Source organism: Phyllostomus hastatus, unplaced genomic scaffold (assembly GCF_019186645.2).
Source record: "Phyllostomus hastatus isolate PE091 unplaced genomic scaffold, TTU_PhHast_1.1 phas_scaffold_129, whole genome shotgun sequence".
NCBI classification, from domain to species: Eukaryota; Metazoa; Chordata; class Mammalia; order Chiroptera; family Phyllostomidae; genus Phyllostomus; species Phyllostomus hastatus.
The window spans coordinates 5,751,475-5,771,160 of NW_025334009.1; the positions used below are offsets into that span (position 1 = coordinate 5,751,475).

At 61.1% G+C, this 19,686-nt stretch overlaps 1 protein-coding gene across 1 annotated transcript; it reads left to right on the plus strand.

The window, feature by feature from the left end:
- Positions 1–1,574: 1,574 nt before the first annotated feature.
- Positions 1,575–14,253, plus strand: CSPG5 (chondroitin sulfate proteoglycan 5). Its single transcript, XM_045857009.1, has 5 exons — positions 1,575–1,734; positions 2,433–3,549; positions 6,445–6,633; positions 8,471–8,546; positions 13,728–14,253. Exons 1-5 carry the CDS (start codon positions 1,638–1,640, stop codon positions 13,887–13,889), a joined length of 1,641 nt encoding a protein of 546 aa, XP_045712965.1. The 5' UTR covers positions 1,575–1,637; the 3' UTR covers positions 13,890–14,253.
- Positions 14,254–19,686: the final 5,433 nt, after the last annotated feature.

The following is a 19,686-nucleotide window of genomic DNA, read 5'->3' on the forward strand; positions in this document are numbered from 1 at the left end:
ATTAGAAAAAAAAAAAAACGTTGCAGGAAGCCTCAGATCCATGGCTGTGGGGCATGAGTAGATGGTTGCCATTCATTCATTTATGCCTCCAACTGGCCCTTGGGGAGAAAAGCCCCCTCTCTGCTGGGGGCTGTGCACTAAAGTGCCTTGTGGTCCAGTGAGGTCAGAGCATGAGTGTCTAGGGAGCAAGTTGAGAAGGCTTCCCAAAGGGAGGGTGCTAGGAACTGAGCATTCTGGGTTAAGGAGTTTGCCAGACAGACCTGGAGAAAAGGAAACACCAGGTGGAACAAAAAAGACTGCAGCAATAGTTCCAGTGAGAGAAACAGGCTTTGAACCAAAGCAACCCCATCCAGAGACAGGTACCAGGGAGACTGGGCAATTGAGTCTCCGTTCTAGTCACTTACGTGGTTCCCTAGGGACAGAAATGGGTGTCTCAAATAAAGGTTGCCACATCTCAGGCTGTGACCCCAAAAGTCATAATTTGGGTCAATGACACACCAGGAGGTTGATGTTCCATTCGGTGGGTAAACTAGGTAGGTGACTAGGCTGTGACTCCCCACGAAGCAGGGCTCCAGGGCTGAGTGGTCCTGGACACAGCACAGTGAACTTCGGATGGGCCCCTCAGACGGCCCTGAACTCCTGGCCTGGCGTTCGCGTGTCCCTAGGCTGCGATAGAGGCCGCTTGGATCTACCCAGGAATCTGACTTTTGGTGACTCGGGACACACCAGGCGATGTATCCTGGAAAGGAGGAATAGACCGGGATTGAAAATTGCTACCCAGGTTACCAGGGGGAGGGGAGAGGGAAGGAGAAGTAGTCGCAGTCTCAGGAAGGTCTTGCCCCCTGGCCCCCAAATGCATTCCGGCCGGCCTGGCTGCGCAAGGTCTGGGCTTTGGCTGCGATGGATTAGTTCTGATCCGATTAGAGCTTTTGCCCACGACTTCACTCCCTGCCTGGCGCCGCCAGCGCCCGCCCAGGCTTCGCGAGGACCTGGAGACGTCCCCGAGACCCTTCCCCGCACCGAACACGAGGTTGGCGCAAAAATCCGAGAGGCCCCCCGCGCCCCGGGTTCCGCTCATTGCCATAGCGCGGGCTTCGGAGCCCCGCCCCGAGTCTGCGGGTATCTGGGCCCCCGCCTCCGTTCTCGCCGCGTGGCGGATGGGTTCCTCGCGGGTGGGGGTCCAGTGCCAGCCCTCCACAAGGAGGGCGGGGCCGCGGCCCGGCCCCGCAGGTCTCCCGCCGGTGCGCCTGTCAGCTCAGGCCGTGCGCGGCGCTGTGCGCCTTGCCGCCGCGCCACTCCACATCCGTTTGTCCCTGCGTCGTGAGTCTAGGGTCTGTCCGTCCCTCCTGCAGGCGGACTGAACAGGGCAGGCGTCAGAGCTACGTGCTGCGGGGCGGGAGCGGCGGGCGGGGTGGGGGCGGCGCTGAGCGCGGCAGCGGCGGCGCGGGAGGTGGGGAGGCGCGGCGCGCCGGGGACAGCGGCGGACGGCGGCGGCGGCGGCGGCAGCAGCATGCGGCTTCTCGCGCTGCCCGTCGTGGGCTGAGACGGCCGCAACACGGGCAGGAGGCGCGGCGGCCGGGCAGGCGAGGGCGCAGCGAGCGGGGGCAGACCGTGGACAGCGGTCAGGGCGCCGCGCCATGGGCCGAGCTGGAGGCGGGGGCCCGGGCAGGGGGCCGCCGCCACTGCTGCTGCTTCTGGGGGCCACGCTGGTTCTCGTCGCCGGGGCCGCGCCAGGTAGGCACCGACTGCCGCCAGGACCCCCGCGACCCACGCCCCTGCACCCTGAGCCACGGCCCCGCTGGCTTCGGGTGCAGGTGGAATCCGCGAGCTGGAGGCAAGGGGGCGGGGCAGCGCCTTGCCTGCAGCCCAGGCGGGGTAGGGGGCGCGGAGAGGTGTGGGGTCTTAGGGGAGGCCGGACGGTGGGGGGTGGCCCCGACCACGGTGTACGGACCCGGGCGCGGGCTGGGGAGGGGTCGGGGTGGGCGGGCCCACCCGAGGGTGAGACTTCGGCGCGGGATTCGGGGAGGATGAGGAGGAAGGAGGATGCGAGTTCAGGGCGGGACCTGGGGTGGGGCGGGGCCCTACGGGTGCGATTTCGGGGCGGAGCCTACACATGGCGTGTGGCCCAGAGGGTTAGATCGATTCCCCGCGCCGCGCTGGGGGCCGCCCGGGTGGACTGGGGTCTTCACGGGGGCGGGGCCTCATGTGCGAGGGGTGGGGCCTGAGAGGGCTAGGCTGGGCCCGCTGGCGTATCCCGGCTTGGGGGCGGGCTCGGGGGCGGGGCTTACAGATGGGCGTGGCCTCGGGAGACCTTGAAGCGGAGGTTTGGGGTTGGCGGGGGTCTGGGAGAGCGAGCCGGGGCGGGGCGGGGCGGGGCGTACGGCCGTTCCCCGCGCGCGCGCGCTCTGACGCCCCGCCTCTGTCCCCCGCAGCGCGTGAGGCGGGCCGCGCCGTCGAGGCCGACGAGCGCGTGAAGAACGTCGCGGCGTGGGAGTCGCGTGCCAACCACACGCGGGAGAAGGCGGGCTCCCCAGCCGGCGGGGAAGAGGAGACTTGGTGGACCGCGCTCGACCGCGAGCAGGCCGCGGCGCCGGGCCCTGGGGTAGGGCCAGAGGACGTGCTGGAGGCGTCCGCAGCGGTGACCGGCACCGCCTGGCTGGAGGCCGACGGCCCGGGGCTGGGCGGAGTGACTGCAGAGGCGGGCAGTGGGGACACTCAGGCCCTTGCAGCCACACTTCCCGCTCCCGACGAGGCCCTAGGGCAGTCGTCTAGGCCACCTGCCATCCCTGAGGCTACAGAGGCCAGCGGGCCACCCTCCACCACCCCTGGCCAGGGGCTGAGCCCGGGCCCGGAACTCCCCAAGGAGAGCCCCTTGGAGGTTTGGCTGAACCTGGGAGGAGGCAGCACACCTGACCCTCATGGGCCAGAGCCCACGTACCCCTTTCAGGGCACAGTGGACCTCCAGCCGGCGTCAGACATCATTGACATGGATTACTTCGAAGGGTTGGATGGCGAGGGCCGCGGCGCCGACCTGGGGAGCTTCCCGGAGGCGCCAGAAGCCTCAGATCACCACACCGATAGTGGGGGGGAGACCCCTTCCTGGACCCTGCTTGATTTATACGATGACTTCACCCCCTTTGACGAATCTGATTTCTACCCCACCACGTCTTTCTATGACGACTTGGATGAAGAGGAGGAGGAAGAGGATGGCAAAGAAGCGGCCGAAGGTGGCGACCTGGAAGATGAAAGTGACCTTCTGGTGCCCACTGAGAAGCCCGGGCTTGGGCCGGGGACAGGCCAGCCCACCAGCTGGTGGCATGCTGTCCCTCCACAGCACACTCTGGGCATCGTCCCCGGCAGCAGCATCGCTCTCCGGCCCCGCCCAGGAGAGCCGGGCAGGGACCCGGCCCCAAGCGAGAATGGCACTGTGTGCCGAAGTGGGTTTGTGCGGCATAACAGCTCCTGCCGGTCAGTGTGCGACCTCTTCCCAAGTTACTGCCACAATGGCGGCCAGTGCTACCTGGTGGAGAACATAGGGGCCTTCTGCAGGTAAGGGTGTGGCGCGCAGGTGCACAAGGTCTCGTAAAAGAACTCCTGACGGGTGTATGTGAGGCAGACTCAGCAACGTGAGGAATGGGACAGGTGCTTCCGGAGCGTGTGCGTTCACAGGGCTCCCGGGTCAAGGGATGTCCAGGCAGGCACCGTCCTCAGAATTACTTCTTCAGTGTCCGACCCGTGATCTCCGCACTCAGAGAGCTTCCTGAGAAATAGGATTTTGTATTCCCTCTAAGGGTTGTAGCCTTTACCGACCCACCGACTGTAAAGACAAAAGGAGGGGACTTGTCTGAGGGTTTCGGAATGGGGCCTTGGCTGGCTCGGGGAGGCCTAGCTGGGGGGTCCCGTGCACACTAGCAAGCGGAGGAGGCCCACAGACCCACCTCGGAGGAAAGAGGGCTGCGGAGCACTCCCTGGGGGCGTGCGTGGGGCAGGAGGGCGGCCTGTCTCCCTGCAGGGCACGGGCGGGGGTGGGCGTGTCACGTCACAGTGGGGACCTTCTTTTTAGGAGGAGGCCCAGAGAGCAGCCACTCGCACAGGTCAAGTGGGGACTCTTACCAGGTGTAGCAGAGGTGGTGGGGTTTCTCAACTTTGGGGTGGCTCTGCCCCTTCTACCTTGATTTTTGCCATCCTGGAATACCCAGTCCAGAGTGTTTTAAAGACAGAGGGAGTTCAGTGTCTCGGAGGACATCGTCTGCAGACACCATCTCGCGCCTCATCAGTAGCTACTGTATCCACATACCTCACGGCGAGGTGGTTAACCTGCTGGAGAGCCCGCTGGCTCACCTGGGAGAAGCACAAGGCAGGGCTGATCTTGGTGGTTTGCTTGTCTTCGTCCTTTCCAGGCCCTAGAGGTGGAGTAGAACCCTCAGATTTCTCTGGGACTCATTTCCGTTGGTCCCAGGAGGAGCATTCCGTAATCTGAATGTCTTTTTATTATTATTATTATTGGTTTGAAAGAGAGAGAAACATCGATGTGTCGTTCCACTTATTGATGCATTCATTGGTTGCTTCTTGTACGTGCCCTGACCAGAGACCGAACCCACAGCCTCGGTGTATTGGGACGGTGCTCTAACCAACTGAGCTACCTGGCCAGGGTTACATGTCCTTTTTAAGTGTCATTCCTGCTGTTTCCTTTTCTTGGTCTCTTTGGAGGTGAGTGAAGAATTCGGATTCTGGGGGTCTGGATGTTCCGATAGCATGAATGTTGTGCCTTTGGCATTAAAACCCGACTGCCAGCTCCTTCCTGGGAAGTTGTTTCCTACAGATGATCGTGACATTAGGGTCACTTATGGCGGATGTGTCCGCTCAGTTCTGACTGGAGTTGTCCAGCCATTGCCAGAAGGAGCAACTGTGATAAAAAAAATAGTGGTGACAAGACCTTGCAGTTGGTTAAAGGCTACCAGAGATATGGGGAAAGCCTGTGATTTTGCTCCTCAAACTTCACTGGGGGGACTGTAGGGCTGAATGTAGCCAGGGAGATAGGGATCTCTGTGCAGACTCACTATCTCTTCTCCTTCTGGAGGTCTGAGTTTTCACCTTCCCAGTCAGCTCCCCATCAGAGCATAAAGTAGGGAGCGCTTGCTACCTCTGGAGAACCGGAGAAGTTCCCAGGACCTCCCGGAGCTCTCGGGATTCCCGAGTGGAAGCGTGAGTGTGTCCCCTGCCCTGCACTGCATGGCTGTGTGACCGCGGATCTGCCGTGGGCCCTGCCTCAGGAGGGCTCCTGCCCAAGGCCACCCCAGGTCCCCTTGCTCAGCTTCCCTGCCAGCATCCCACTGGGGCCTGCCTGCCTGCCAGAGATCCCTCCTCCGGCCATGCACGCCCAGGCCGGCTGTGGCTCGGAAACTGTTTTGCATTCCACTCACAGCAGACTGCTGAGCTCGTAGTTGCAGACTGCAGTGTGCCTTTGTCTCTGTCACCCTGACCCACACTGCAGAGGAGCGGTCGGCGCCGCGGCCGAACTTCTCCAGAGCAGCGGGTTAGCGCGCTCGCTCTCCCCGCCGTCACACAGGGAGCCTCCTCGTGGCCGCAGAGGGTCAGTGGGGGAAGAGAGGGTCCCCTGTTGGCCGTGCCTCCCCACCCTGTTCTGGGCGTGGGGCAGCCAGCTCTCCCTCCTCTGGTCTGTCATTCACTGTGAGGTTCACGGCCTCCCTCCTTTGCCTGCCTCTGTATCCTTCCACATCTTTCCTCTTTGAAGCAGCCTGGTTCCCATGGAAACAGCAATGTCATTGGAAGAGTTGGAGCCTGGGAATGTCCCCAAGGGCAGGAGAAAGTCACTCAACAAAAGGACCAAAACCCACCCAGAGGGCTGATTCTCACCAGGCTTTCAGGGCGGTTCTCATGGTGATAGGGCAGGAAGCTTCGGGGCAGAACCTCGGGGGCCGCCCTGTCCGTGTGCGTGTCCGTGGGGTTCGCCACGTGGGCCAGATGGGACTGCAGACCAGGACAGGTCTTCATGTGTGGGGCGGGTCCTACTACTTTGTAGCCGTGGCTGGTATTCATCTCCTCTCACCCGGAGCCCAGGGCTGGCGGGGAGAGGCACGGGGGGCCGGGGGGGGGGGGCAGCCTGAGAGAATCTGATTTTCTTTCACGGAGGCTGCCAGGTGCAAAACCAGGGTTCCCTTCCCTCCTCAATGCGAATGACCCGTTCCCTCCATTTCGTGGCGCCCTGGTTACATTTATGTCACGGACCTCAGAGCTGCCCGGGAAGGCATAAAGGCGGGCCAAGAAGGCCAGCTGTCAGGTCTGCTCAGAGTGGCGGCATCACGGGTCCTGAGCCGGTCCTAAGGATGGGCGTCCAGGTAGGTGCCGGAGTCGGGGCCCAGGCCCTTCCTGCGGCCGGGGCTGCCCGCCCACCGCCGTCATCCCTCCCTGTCGTGGCTGCAGGTGCAACACGCAGGACTACATCTGGCACAAGGGGACGCGCTGCGAGTCCATCATCACCGACTTCCAGGTGATGTGTGTGGCTGTCGGCTCGGCCGCCCTCGTGCTGCTCCTGCTCTTCATGATGACGGTGTTCTTCGCCAAGAAGCTCTACCTGCTCAAGACGGAGAATACCAAGCTGCGTCGCACCCAGTGAGTCTGCGCGGGGGGGCGGGGGGGGGCACCCAGCCCTGTGGCCACGCCCCTCCACCTGACCCAGGATGTGCTCCGGAGGGTTTCTGGCCCCGCTCCCCTCTCCCCTCTCCATCCCTACTTGTGTTTTTCACACCAAAGGTTCGCCCAAGCATATCCGTTCCTCCACAGAATGTGCTAGAATCTCAGCAGAGGCTAAGCCCAGTGGCACACTGCTGCCGTCCAGCACGGCTCCCCACACCCCCGGCCCGGAGAGAGGATGTTTAAAGAAGAGGCATGCAGCGTGAGCGGCACCCGGCTCTGGTCCCCAGCTAGGTCCCTGTGCTCAGTCCCCGCCCCTACCTGACTGCCCCCCCACCCCCGAGTCCCGGACCAGTGTGAGGTGTCACTCCCACAGCAGCAGGAAGTAACTACGGCTCCTCCTCTGGGAGCACGCTGCAGGGCGCTGCTCTCCGAGGCTGGCCAGCCCTGCGTCCGCGCAGAAGTGCAGGAAACTTCGGGAAACCCTCCTTACCCTCCCGAGTGTCGGGGGGTGGGGGGGCCTCGACCTAACTTCCTCCACGGGGGATTTTAAAGGCCACGTGGGGATCAAGTCTCATTTCACCTCTTCACAGAGGGGTGGCCGCTGTGCATTTGAAAATCGATACTCATTTACCCTTCACGTCCCCAACATGAACAGTCCAGTGCGACCGCACACGCTGGGAGACAATTACTCTTGTCACTGAGGAAGGCAGAGGACCTTCAGAGGGGTCACGGGAGTCACAACAGGACGAGACTGGAGTTCAGCTCCCCTGGGGCCCAAGAGACAATGTATGCAGAACCCTGCCCACCTCCCTTTCACCCTGTCGCCCTCCCCCCGACCCGAGACTCCCTCCGGAGAACGTGACTGAAGGCCTTTCCCGGGGTCCTGGGAAACGGACAAAACGCCATCTGTTGCTCCTCCGCGGGGTAAACTCGTGCGGCGCGCAGATGCCGCCACTCCGCAGCCTTTCAGCTAACAGCCGCGGGGCCGCCAGGGCCCCTCCATTGTGCCTGTGCACTGAGGCGGGGCGTGTCTGTGCGTGTGATCGCAGGCCAGGACCCCCGGGCTCCTCAGGCCTGCACCGAGGGGGTGGGTGTGTGGAGGGGCGGGACCACCTATGGTGACAGCCTCTGAGGAGGAGGGGGCCAGAAAGGAGCAACTAACTGCCCTGGTTGCGGAGAGGCAGGGGCTGTGACCGAGGACAGAGCCTCGCTCCAGGCCTGCCTCCAGCCGGCTGTGTGTCCGCACAGAGCACGGCGCCCCCACCCCCTTCGGCTCAGACGCCGCCTCCCCGGCGCCCTCCGCACACCTTTCCTTCCCAAGCCCGGGCCCTGCCCCACGCTACCGTGCCCAGGGCACTGCGGATACTGCCGCAGTTCACTGATTCTAAGACACACGTTTGTGGTTTTTCCCCCTCACATACAAACATCTCTGCAATTGGACTGTGTGTTACACACTGGCATCTTACAATCACTGTTGGCCAGGTGGCCAGCGCGATGGAGTTGTGACTGCCCGGGTACACGAGCGTGGCCAGAGCTGTTCGTGACGTATCGTCGTCGGGTCTTTATCTAACGTAGCCTCCAAACGAACAACTTGAAGCACGTAATAAAAACTCGAGAGGATGAGAGAGTGGCGGATGGTGGCATAAATGGCAGGAGTTTTTTCTTAGTGGCGCACCCAACGATGGCGGGTCTTACTACAGTCCACGGCGTTCAGTGAGCTACAGTGTATTTGTCCGTGACACCTTTGTCAGGGTTTGCCGGGATGGTTTCGCTTACACGCTTTTCCCTTCTCTCTCTCTTCTGTCCTAACCAGCAAATTCCGGACCCCCTCCGAGCTCCACAACGATAACTTCTCCCTTTCCACCATTGCCGAGGGCTCTCATCCAAACGTAAGGAACCTTTGCGGCACTCCCCGTACCTCCTCCCCCCATGCCCGAGCCCGGGCTCGCTCTGGTAACGTGGTCTGTCAGGTAACTCCTCTTCTTCTCGCCTCCCCCTCGAGCGCCGCAGCCCCTGCCCATCTGTGCCTTCGGTCTGCGTCCCAGTGTGGAGCCCCGCGGGGCTCTGGGGACCAGCTTCCGGCCCCCCGGTGGGCCAGTGGGCGTGGCAGGAGGGTTTGGTGGCCTGTCGCTTCCTTCACAAGCAGAGTGGTAGGTGGTGCAGGAGATGACTTAGGGTTTTAGCTTCCTCTAGACTTCAGAAGTCTGAGTTTTGTCTTCCTGCTCTTTATGTCAAGGAGAAGGGCCCTGCTTTCATTGCTGTGGAATTTTCTGATAGCCATGGGAGCAAAAGGTGATTGCTCCTTGGGATGAGTGGAAACACAGTGTGGACGGTGTTGGAGGACCCCCGGAACTGGCAGACAGTATGCACTGGTTAGGGCCGAGTGGGCCCAGAACCCAGGCAGAACCCTAAGTCTGGGGTGAGTTCTGTTGCCAGGAGGGTGGGCTCAGACATGCCCGCTGAAACCCAGTAAAAGGCCCCAGCGGCCCCTTTTCCGAAGACCCGGGCCTGGTGCCTCGCCTGGACCAGACTCACCTGTGAAGCACCGGGTATCATCAGAGGCCGTTTCGGAAGTACGGCAGGAGCCATCCAAGCCCCGAACCATGTCGCACCCAGACCCAGGGATTGTGCACGTGACGCGGGCCCCACACCTCCAGGAAAAGGCACAGTGACACAGGAAGCCTCTCCCCATGGGGACAATGGCGTGTACAGGGAGAGTTAGGAGAAGCTCCTTGAAATAACGGACCAGAGAGCACCAGAGCTCATAGGGGCCTTCTCAGTCCAGGCCGCAGCTGGCAGCTGGAACTCCCCGGCCGGGGGCAGGGGGGGCAGGAACGTTCTCTCTGCACGGCCCACTGCGGCAGCCAGGACACCTGCGGCTGGAGAGCTCCCAGAACAGGGCCGGTGCCACCGCGTTGGACAGCGCAGCTCTGGGCCGCTGTCTCCTTCTTGTAGACGGGGAAGGGAAGGGGTGGCCGCAGACGGGGAAGCGAGAATGAGCGTGTGAGACCGTGGTCACCAAACCCCAGAAGAGAAAAAGCTTGTCCTGGTGGAAGAGGATCAGAGGGGTTAATCTAAATAAAAAAAAAACAACACGTTAATTTAGGGTAAGATTGAAAAGGCCCTGATACGAAAGACAGAGAAAGAACAGATATTCTATTACTGGGTCTGTGCCAAGATATCAATGAGTTCGCGATGCACGTAACCAAGGAAACAAGCTGCCCTCTGAGCCCTGAGGTTGACAGTCACAGTAACCAACCCACAAGGACGCAGGCCCAGCGAGGGCAGAAGGGGTCCTGCTCATCTCGGCACCCCCCGCCCCGCCTCGCCCGGCCCCTGCACTAGCGCACACTCAGCTGTCATCCGTGCAGCAGCAGTGAGTGACATGCCCACAGGGCCCCTCGGTTACACCGTCTGGTCTGCCGCCGGTGCGTGGGGACAGCAGGCCTGGCCTGTGCGGCGGCTCCTGCAGCCCACGGAGTGCAAGGCCCTGCGGGGAGTTTCTGACCTGCGCGGTCCCGGAGCCCCAGGTTTGGACACCTTCGCGCCTCACAAGCGGGGGCAGGGAAGGCAGCGGAGGGCTGGTTCCCCGAGCCAGCACAGGGGCTGCCAGTTCCCTGGGGCCGACCCAGCCGTGCGGAAAGCAGGGTGCACACCCCCGAAGGCTACTGCTGACCTGGAGTTCCGGGGACGGCGAGCGGAGGACGGAGTCGGAGGGGGCGGTCGGCCGCGAGGACTGCCTGCCTGAGGAGGGCCTGCCCCTCGGGGAAGGGGCAGGATGAGGCTGTGGGGTCTCTGGCTCTCTTCTTGAGTCTCGAGGGCCATGTCCACCAGGCGTCCTTCCCTCGGCTTGTGCCCCAGGGTCATCCCGTCCTCCCGGCCAAAGCTCTGAGCGTGTGAGGGGTGACCGTCCCGTCCAGCAGGGAGTGTGCAGGTGGGTTTTCTACCTTCCTCTCTAAGTCCCCACCGAGCCCCAGAGTCAGAGAGGGCCAGCGTCCAGCTCCGTGCGCGCTGGCATTTCAGACACGCGCTGCTCCATTACGAAGTGAAGGCCTATCATCGCTCCAGGGGCCACATCGACCGCCGCCTTCAGTCTCTCCCCACCCCTCTCCCTTCACCCCTCAAACGTCCTTGCCGGTGCTGGTGTCTCCTGAGAACCTGGAGAGCTCTGTTCATCGAACAGGCGGGTTATTTCCTTTACATGGGTGAGGAGTAGGCGGAGCGAGTCGTTTTCCTACCCAGGCTCAACCATCTCTGCAACCCACACCCCGGAAGGACTGCAGCCCAGAAAGCGCTGCCTCGGGTCTGTGGCGGGGGGCGGGGCCACCGCTGGGGTCCGAGTCCCCCGCAGGTCCCTGTCCCTGCTGCGCCGTCACCTGTGCTGCCCCCGGCCCGGGCCCCGCCCGCAGCTGGCGAGCCGGTGGCTGAGTGTGTGCGCACGTGAGTCCTCGGCGTGGCTGAGCAGCCGGGGGAGAGGGGAACGGCTGCTGGGAAGGTTTGCGGGGTCCCGGAAGGAGCGGCGCGTGTAGAAAGCTGGACGCAGTCCGGGCGCACGGCACGCACGACGTCACCTGAAATCCACCGGCACGCCGCCCGGGCCCCCGGGCGCCGCCCTGCTGGCCTCGCGGCTGGGCCAGCCGCGAATGTCATAGGACCTCCCAGGATTTCACTCTCTTCCGGGGGCTTCTCCGGGGCGCCCTCTAATGCTCCCCGCCATGCACATCCTTCTAACTTCCCAGACCACTCTTCCGCTCTTCCACTCACTGCCCGCCCGCCAGGAGAGGTTTGCGCGAGGTTTGCGTGTGGACAGACAGGGGCCCCGGCCCGAGCCCGCACGACTCCCGGGCTGAAGGAAGCCCGTATTGTCTGGGGACGCCAGGAGGGGCGGGGGGCGGGGGGCGCACCGTGGTTCCCAGCGCCTACGCCAGATGGCGGTCCGGCTTCCTCGTGATGAGGGACTTCTGCCAAGCCCAAGGCAGATGGGCCTTCTGCCGAGGGACTCAGCTGCCCCGGGCTTCCTGGGGCGGAGTTGTGGAGGGAGCTCTCAGGTGGGGAGGGCTCCTTCTTGGTTCAGACGCTCCCTCGTCTGTTCTGTTTGGCACTCGGCTCGTACCTGCGTCCCTTATTTTTAGAAGGTACTTCGCCCACCCACTGGGCCAGAAGGCCCTTTTCCCATCTGTCCGACTGCCCCGGGCCCTCAGGGGGCCAGGTTTAATTAGGGTCCCACGCCTACAAGGATTCTTGAAATCCACTTTTCTCCGCACTGCGAGAACGCCCCTGGGCCCCCGCCTGCGCCCAAAGAGTGTGTGATGTGGCGGGGAGGGGGCGGCAGGAGGGGGAGGAGGAGGTCCTGGGAAAGACGAGGAAAGTGCGTCCCAGCCTCGTAAGAGGAGAGGTCGGCACCGGCCACCCTCGCGTGTTCCAAGTTCCGCTGAGACCCGAAGTCCGCTCTGCCCGGGGTCTTCCATCGCCCGCCCTCGGGGGCCCACGTCCGGCGTCCTCTCCCCCGGCCACACCCGAGTGTGAGAACGAGAGGCGGCTCCCCTTACACACTTCCGTCTCCGCAAAGCCTGCGTGTATACGTGTGAGCGTGCAGACACACGCTCCTCAGGACGTCACGGAGACCTTTCCGTCCGAGCACGTACAGATTTCCGTCACCGAGAAGTTGTTCCGAACCTCTCCAAGCGGTGACAGAGAATGGGAAGGGCCATGGGCACCGTGCGCGGCCACCTCGCCTGAAACCCGCCTCCCTCCTGTGCGGAGTGCATTTCCTCTCGTCCTTGGCTCACGGGCGGCAGGGACCCTGTGTCCCCCGTTGTCTGTGAGTCACTCTGGGGTCTTTGGGACGATTGAATTGCTCTGGGAAGGTGCTCGGGGAAGCTGGGCGCAGAGGGGGTGACCGCAGTTTCTGTGGGCACGGTACTTCTGAAGCCCCGCCCTGTCCCGCGGGTGCCGTGTAAGCCGGTAGCCTGTCCCTGTCTCCTTTCCAAGCCCTCGGCTCCGGACCTCGTGCTGTTCTGGGTCAGACTCTGCAGCAGGCAGGGAGGACGAGCTCAACTGTTCCGTGCAGAAGGCCCCAGTCCTTCGGCGTGATGCCGTACCTCGAACCTCGAGAGAGGTTGAAACAAGGAAGGTCTGAGCTAGCTGGCCAGTTACGGGCGCTCCCTGCCCTTCTTGCCACCCATGCGTCTCCCTGGGTGGGTGACGCAAGCCCTCTGATCAGCGGAGTTCCGAGCACTGAGTGTCGCCACTCGGGGCACCTGAGAAAGGACTAAGACCCCGTGAATTTGAGGGTGGAATCCCCTCGGGTGGTCTTCAAGGAAACGAGCACCGGGGAGGCAGGAGTTCTCAGAATGCCGGAATGCGGGACTGGAGGACTGTACTGACTGGTGCGGGTCTCCTGAAAACCCTTAACAGGCAAGTTCAGTTCAGGCTCAGGAGCTTGTCAGAGGGCTGCGGGCAACATTCACAGGTAGGCAGGGGGGCATGGGGCACGTCCGACGGGGGTCGTGAACCAGCCTCGAGAGCAGCATCTGGTGCAAAGAACGGCAGACCGTGGACCGTGGAGGCGGCCGGCCGCATGCGGGCTGGGACTGGGGAAACTCCTTGTAAGGCAGGGTGTCCGGTAGAGAAGCTTCTGAGGGGAAGAGGCGCACTTGTCCGGGCTCTCGTCCGAGGGCTGACCTGTGCCTCCGGGGGCGGGGCCCTGGCATGGCCGGGCGGCCCTGCCATCCGCACTGGCCAGGACCCCGCTGTGAGAGAGGACGACCGCCGGGTGGGCGGGCAGCCGAGCAGAGCTCCCCACGGGCCAAGTCCAAAAAGGCGCCAGTTCTCCCCGCTCCATGTCCAGGAGAAAACCCGGGACTAGCCTACAGCACAGGTATCCGCGGCCCAGTCCCCTGTCCAGTTCCCACCTCTGTGTGGCCTGAGGGTTCAAAGGCGACTTTCCTAGACAGTAGCTGCCTGCGGGTTCCTTTGACCCACCCGGGCCTCGGAGCCTACCTCCTGCTGCCGGCCCTGCCCCCCACCGCCTCCTTCCCGTGCCTCCCTCACCTTTCTCCCTCTTCCAGGACGACCCCAGCGCTCCCCACAAAATCCAGGAAGTCCTCAAGTCCTGCCTGAAGGAGGAGGAGTCGTTCAACATCCAGAACTCCATGTCGCCCAAACTGGAGGGCGGCAAAGGCGACCAGGCCGACCTGGACGTGAACTGTCTTCAGAACAACTTGACCTAGAGCAGAGCACGGAGAGAGGAGGCGGGGGGCGGGGGTGGGGGGAGCTCCATGACTCCTCTTGTACAGAGTCTGTTTCTCGTAACCATTTGTTATACGCTCTTTTCTGTCGCTGAACCCATGGCATGCTTCGATGTGTTGCGTACGGGAGGGAGGAGCCACGAACGCAGCAGGGAGCCAGGGCAGAGCCGCGTGCGTCGGGCCGCCCGTCCGTCCGTCCGTCCGTCTGTGCGTCGCTTCTGCCGCTGGGGTCTCTAAACCTGCACTGTCATCATTCACCCGACTTTTGTTTTGTACTTTGATCCACCTTTTTTTGAAATACCAGTAAGAAAACAAAGTTCTTGAAATAAAACTTTTTAAAAAGCCATTTTCCTAATGTCATCGTGTTCACTCCCCACCTGTTCTCGTTGGTCTGAGCTGAGTTCTTACCTCCAGGGAAGGCGTGTGTGTGTGCCTGTTTGCCCGGAAGTGGCCCGTGTGTGTGTGTGTGTGTGTGTGTGTGTGTGTGTGTGTTAGTCTGCTTAGGCGGGCGCCACAACAGGGTGCACAGGCTGGGTGCCTGAAATGTAGACACTTTTCTCGAACAGTTCTGGAGGCTGGAAGTCCACGATCAAGGGGCCAGCAGAGCTGCCTACTGGCGAGGTCTCTCTCGCTTGCAAGTAGCCATCTTCCCTGTGTCCTCGTGGCCTTTTGTCTGCGCCCACGGGAGAGGGAGATCTCTGTTTTTCTCCCTCTGCTCCCAGGACGCCGGGCCTGTTGCAGTAGGGCCCCACCCTGATGACCTCGTGTAACCTCGCAGGCCCCACCCCCAATACCGTGGCCGTGGGGGTCAGGGCTTCCACGCAGGGCTCTCGGGGCAGCGAGGGGAGCACATTCAGTTCACTCCGTTTGCAGCCCCTGTTGTTAAGACAACTCTCGCCCGCTTGCATAGACGTTTATTCAGCACTCGCTCAGCCCGGCGTCACGCCAGATGGCAGGAACTCTAAACACTGTACTTGAGAGACAGACTCGGAAACAGTGCCCTGGCCAGGCAGCTCAGTTAGTTGGTCGGAGCATCATCCGGGTGCGCCCGGGTGATGGGTTCGGTCCCCAGTCGGGGCACATGTGGGCTCAACCACCGCAGGTGTGGATGGGTGGAACAGCACATGGCTGTTTCTCTCCCTCCCTCTCTCTCTAAAAGTCAATACGTACATATTTGAAAAACCCAATACAACACACGTGTCGGTAGCTAACAGAGGTGCGCACAAAGCTCTGAGCGCTGGAGTCCCGAGTGCAGGGAGGCTCGAGGGGAGAGGTGGGAACTGGGCCTGGAAGGAGGGCCGCGGAGGGAGACCACTCAGGAGAGCCCTGCTGTGCGTCTGGAGACGGGAGAGGAGGGGTCCTCGGGGGTGGGGCTGGGGAGGGCGGTTCAGGACAGGCTGTGAGGGCCCCGAGCACCGTCAGACCCGGCTGAGGCCACGTGGGCTCCGTGTTCTCAGAAGAGACCTCTGGAGACGGGTGGAGGCAGGCGGAATGGGGGTTGTGGCAATCTAGGCGGTGACCGCGGGTAAGCCGAGGAGAACCGAGGGCTCCTGTGGCCGGTCACGGACCAGTAGAGTAGGGGCGTTTTCTAGGCCTCGGGTCCAGTCTGTGCCGACCCCAGTGACTGGGATCCCTGGGAGTGTTTCTGTGGCATCATTCCTGCTGGTTCTCCCTGACTTTCTTCTCTTGTGCCTTATTGTTTCTACTTCGTGTGAACATCATACCGGGCAGTTGATTATTGAGGTGGAGGCCGAGGATAATCTCTTCTTTGCGAGAGGGTTTTTGCCTCCTTCTCTCAGGTGCCCAGGAGCGCCAAGACTCTGGGATCACGTTGTTGCAGGTGTGGGCTGGAGATTTCTGGTCCACGGCCCCACCTGACTGTGCAAGGGCTGGTTTGCTCGAGGTTCGTCCTTACCCCGGGGTGGCAGCCCGGAGCAGGCGGTGGGCATCAGTATGCCACCTTGGATGGGTGGGTTCCGTACTCCCACGCCCGCCCCAGCAAGACTCTCGAAGACACGTTCACTCAGTCACCTTTTCCAGGTGGGCAGGTGCCTGCGAGCGGCCTGCATGCCTCCCACGGCTCACCCCTCTGCACCGCTGTCCTCTCTGGGGTGTCAGCCCGGTAATTGATTCCTCAGTATCGTGTTAGCTTTGTGATGCTGTTCAGATGTTTGCACAGCTTTCCGGTTGTCTGTAGCGGAAGGGCTGCTCCAGTTTACCTGCTCTCCCATTGATCGGCAACAGAAGCCTTCTGTGTTCATCTCGGGACTCGTGCCCGGCGGGCCTCCAGCTGCCCCACGAGCTCAGACTGCCCTTTGCTGGGGGCCGTCGTGGGGCTGCAGATTGGGATGGTGGGTGTGGCCTGAGTGCAGGATGGTTTCCCAGCGTGACCCTTGTCCTTCTGAGTGGGGGGCGGGGGTAGGTTGGCATGGCTCTGCCTAGGACTTCCTGTGCTCCCTGGACGAGGGGCAGGCCTGTCTCTCACGGAGGGCCTCTGGCCCCCTCTCCAGGCAGCCCGGTCAGGAGGGAGTGATGTGAGAGCACTTCCTAAGCGTTAGATCCCGTCCAGACGTAAGGGCTGGTTAGGGTCGCCTTGCTCTGTTTTCCCGCAAGAGCACTAAGGCCTGGAGATCAAAGCCCTTGGCTGCCGTCCTCAGAGCGCATGCAGGAGGGATCGGAAAACTCGGGGATCGGAAGGGGAGCAGGAGCCGGCGCCGGCGGATGAATAGTGCTGGCAGACGTCGCCGGAGCGTGTCCGACCCGAAGAAGGAGCTGGCGTGTGAGCAGGATACCCTGATGTCTATCAGCCCCGGCCCTGCTTCCTGCCCGGGCGCTGGCTCTTCCTGATGGCTGTGCTCCGCGGGCCAGCCAGACTCGGGCCGGCCAGACTCTTCCCCAGGGACCTCCAGCTCCACTGTCAGCTCCCCCCCCCCCCGCCTCCCCCACAGTGCCTGCCGAGCACTTGGGGACACCGCCCCCGCCCCCGCCCGCCCTGCTTCAGCAGCCTGGTGCTTTCAGGGGATGGTCCCTTCTCTCTGCTTTTCCCACCCCACTCCAGAGCCTTTCCTGTGTCCTTTCGCCCAAGGAAAGGCCAAACTGAAACTGCGGGAACCTTGGGCATCGTGGAAGGAGACTCAGCTGTCTGGGAGCCTTTCTGCACTGAGGGGGCGGTTCACTCGGAGGAGCGCACCTGCCATGCTGAGCCGTCCGTCTGTCTGTCCGAGGCACACTCTTCGCACACAGGCCTCCCCTGCGGCCCCTCCCTGGGGCTGCCCTGGCCCATCGGCACGCACCGAATGGGCTCCAGCAACGACGGAAGTGTGTTCTCTCCCAGCTCTGCAGGCCGGAACTCTGAGACCAAGGTGCCAGCAGGGCCCTGCTCCCTCTGACACACCCGGGGAAGGCCCGGCTTCCGGCGGTGGCCGGGAGCCCTCGGCATTCTCGGCCTGTGGTCACATCATTCCGGTTTCTGCCTCTGTCTTCATGTGGCCGCTTTCCCCGTGCGTCTGTGTGTCTGTGTCCCCACAGGGCCTTCTCCGGACACCAGTTCTTCGATTCATGGCTCACCCTAATTCAGTGCAACCTCATCTTAACTGGGTTACGACATAAAGACCCCTTTTCCAGATAAGCTCGCGCTCACAGGTACTGGGAGTGAGGGTGACTTCGATACATCTTTGTGGGGGGCAGAGCTCAACTGACAGCCACACCTCACTGTTGACGACACACTGTCATGCCCGAGGTCTCCGACATCCTCACCAGAGTGTGGACACTGGGTCTGGGAACTGGGAAGCATCGGTGACAACAGTAGAACCCAGACCTTGGACTTCTGCATTTCGTGTCCTTTCCTCTGTGTGACATCACACCGCAGGCAGACGCTGTAGTTAAGGTGCCCTGTCCTTTTCATGTGATTTGTAGAAACGAAAAGGCTAGCCTGGGCTCTGAGGAGCGGCCCAGAACGCCAGACTCGGGGCTGGAAGCCCGCCCCGTAGAAGTCATGACGTCTCCCAGCCCAAGGCCCTTCATCGGGGCCATCCTTGCCTTCCCGCCGGGTGAGCTGGGCACAGGGGGTAGGGCAGTGCACCAAACGGACCCAAAGCCCTGCCCGGTGGGCCTGACTCCCTGGTGTCATGAGGTCACTGGAGGTAAGGTCTCCGAAAGCATCCTGAGGAGTGGAAGGGGCTGTAAGCCCTCCCTCCAGGCCCGAAGGTGAGGGTGGACCCCGGAAGGGGGTAAAGGTGGCTTTACCTGGCAGGTGAGCAAGGAGGCGTGTGAGCACAGCCAGCACTCAGAACGGCAGGAGGGGCTCCTCCCTCGGCCTGGGCGCCCGTCACTTGGGGGAGGAGTGGCAATCTTGTCCCCTGAGTGCGGGGACATGCACGCATTCCCCAGAGGACCTGGTCGGAAGGCACGCAGAGTTACCCGCAGGGGTCACTTGGCCAGCCAGCCGAGGCAGTACTCTGGCCAAAGCAAAGGTCTGTCAAAGCCGAAGGAAGAATGTGTGTCCATCACAGGGCTCGGCCTCCTGGTGCACAGGTGCGTGCCTTTCTCGGGGACAAAGTCCATGGAATTTAGTCTGTTTTGACCCTTACAAGATGGCGTTGCAAGTGGTTGTATCAGTAACTCCCACCAGCAGTGGATAAGGATTGCTTTTGCTCCGCATTCTTGTCAGCACTTGATATTCTCACGTTTTCAGTTTTAGCCACTGGTGGCATGTTGTGGGGTGTAATTGTTATTTTCATTGGCATTTCCAAGTTATTAGTGAGGGTGAGCCCGTTTCCATATTAGTCATCTAGATTTCTGCTTTTGTGAGGCACCTGCTTAACTCTTTAGCCCATTTTTCTATTAGATGGTGTTTCTTGTTGATTCATGGATGTTCTGTATCCCATTTATGAGCTCTTTAGTAGTCTTCTGTGTTGCAAATATCTTTTCATACTCTTGTGGCTTGCAATTTCATACTCTTTTTTAAAAAAGATTTTATTTATTTATTTTTAGAGAGAGGGGAAGGAAGGGAGAAAGACAGGGAGAGAAACATCGATGAGTGAGAGAAACTTTGGTTGCCTTGCACACAGCCCCAGCTGGGGAGCTGGCCTGCAACCCAGGCCTGTGCCCTGACTGGGAATGGAACCAGTGACATTTCAGTTCACAGGCCGGCACTCAGTCCCCTGAGCTGCACCAGCCAGGACAAATGTCCTACTCTTAATTAAGATAATATTAAAGTTAATTTTCATGTAGCCAAGTGTATCAATCTTCCTTTCTGGTTACAAAATCATTCCTGAAGAGTTGCTTCTACCAAGATGCTGAGAAAAATCCTTGAGGTTTTGATAGGATTAGATAGAATTTATAGGTCAACCTGGGAGACCCTTATCATTTCAGCACTGAGCTTGCAAATCAATGAACATGGTCTGTTTCTCCACGGTCTGTTTTCTCCAAGTATTGTCCTATAGTTTTTTTTTTGTATGAAATACACTCGTTAAGATTTCTTTCCAGGTGCTTGATTTTTTTTATAGTATCATCAGTGGTATCTTTTCAGAGTTTTAAGTTTTCTAGTTTCTATTATATTTTACACAGAAACAACAATTGTAATACTGACTTGATGTTCAGCAAACTTGATCACCACTCTTACAACGATAAGTGTGTACATAGATCCTTTGGTTCTCCCACGTCTGCAGTCAATGGCCTGCAAACGATGATAGCTTTCTTTGTTTCTTCCTGTGCGACTCACACACACATGGCTTCCCTCTCTGGGTTTATTACTCAAGTCAGGGCCTGTCGGTGCATT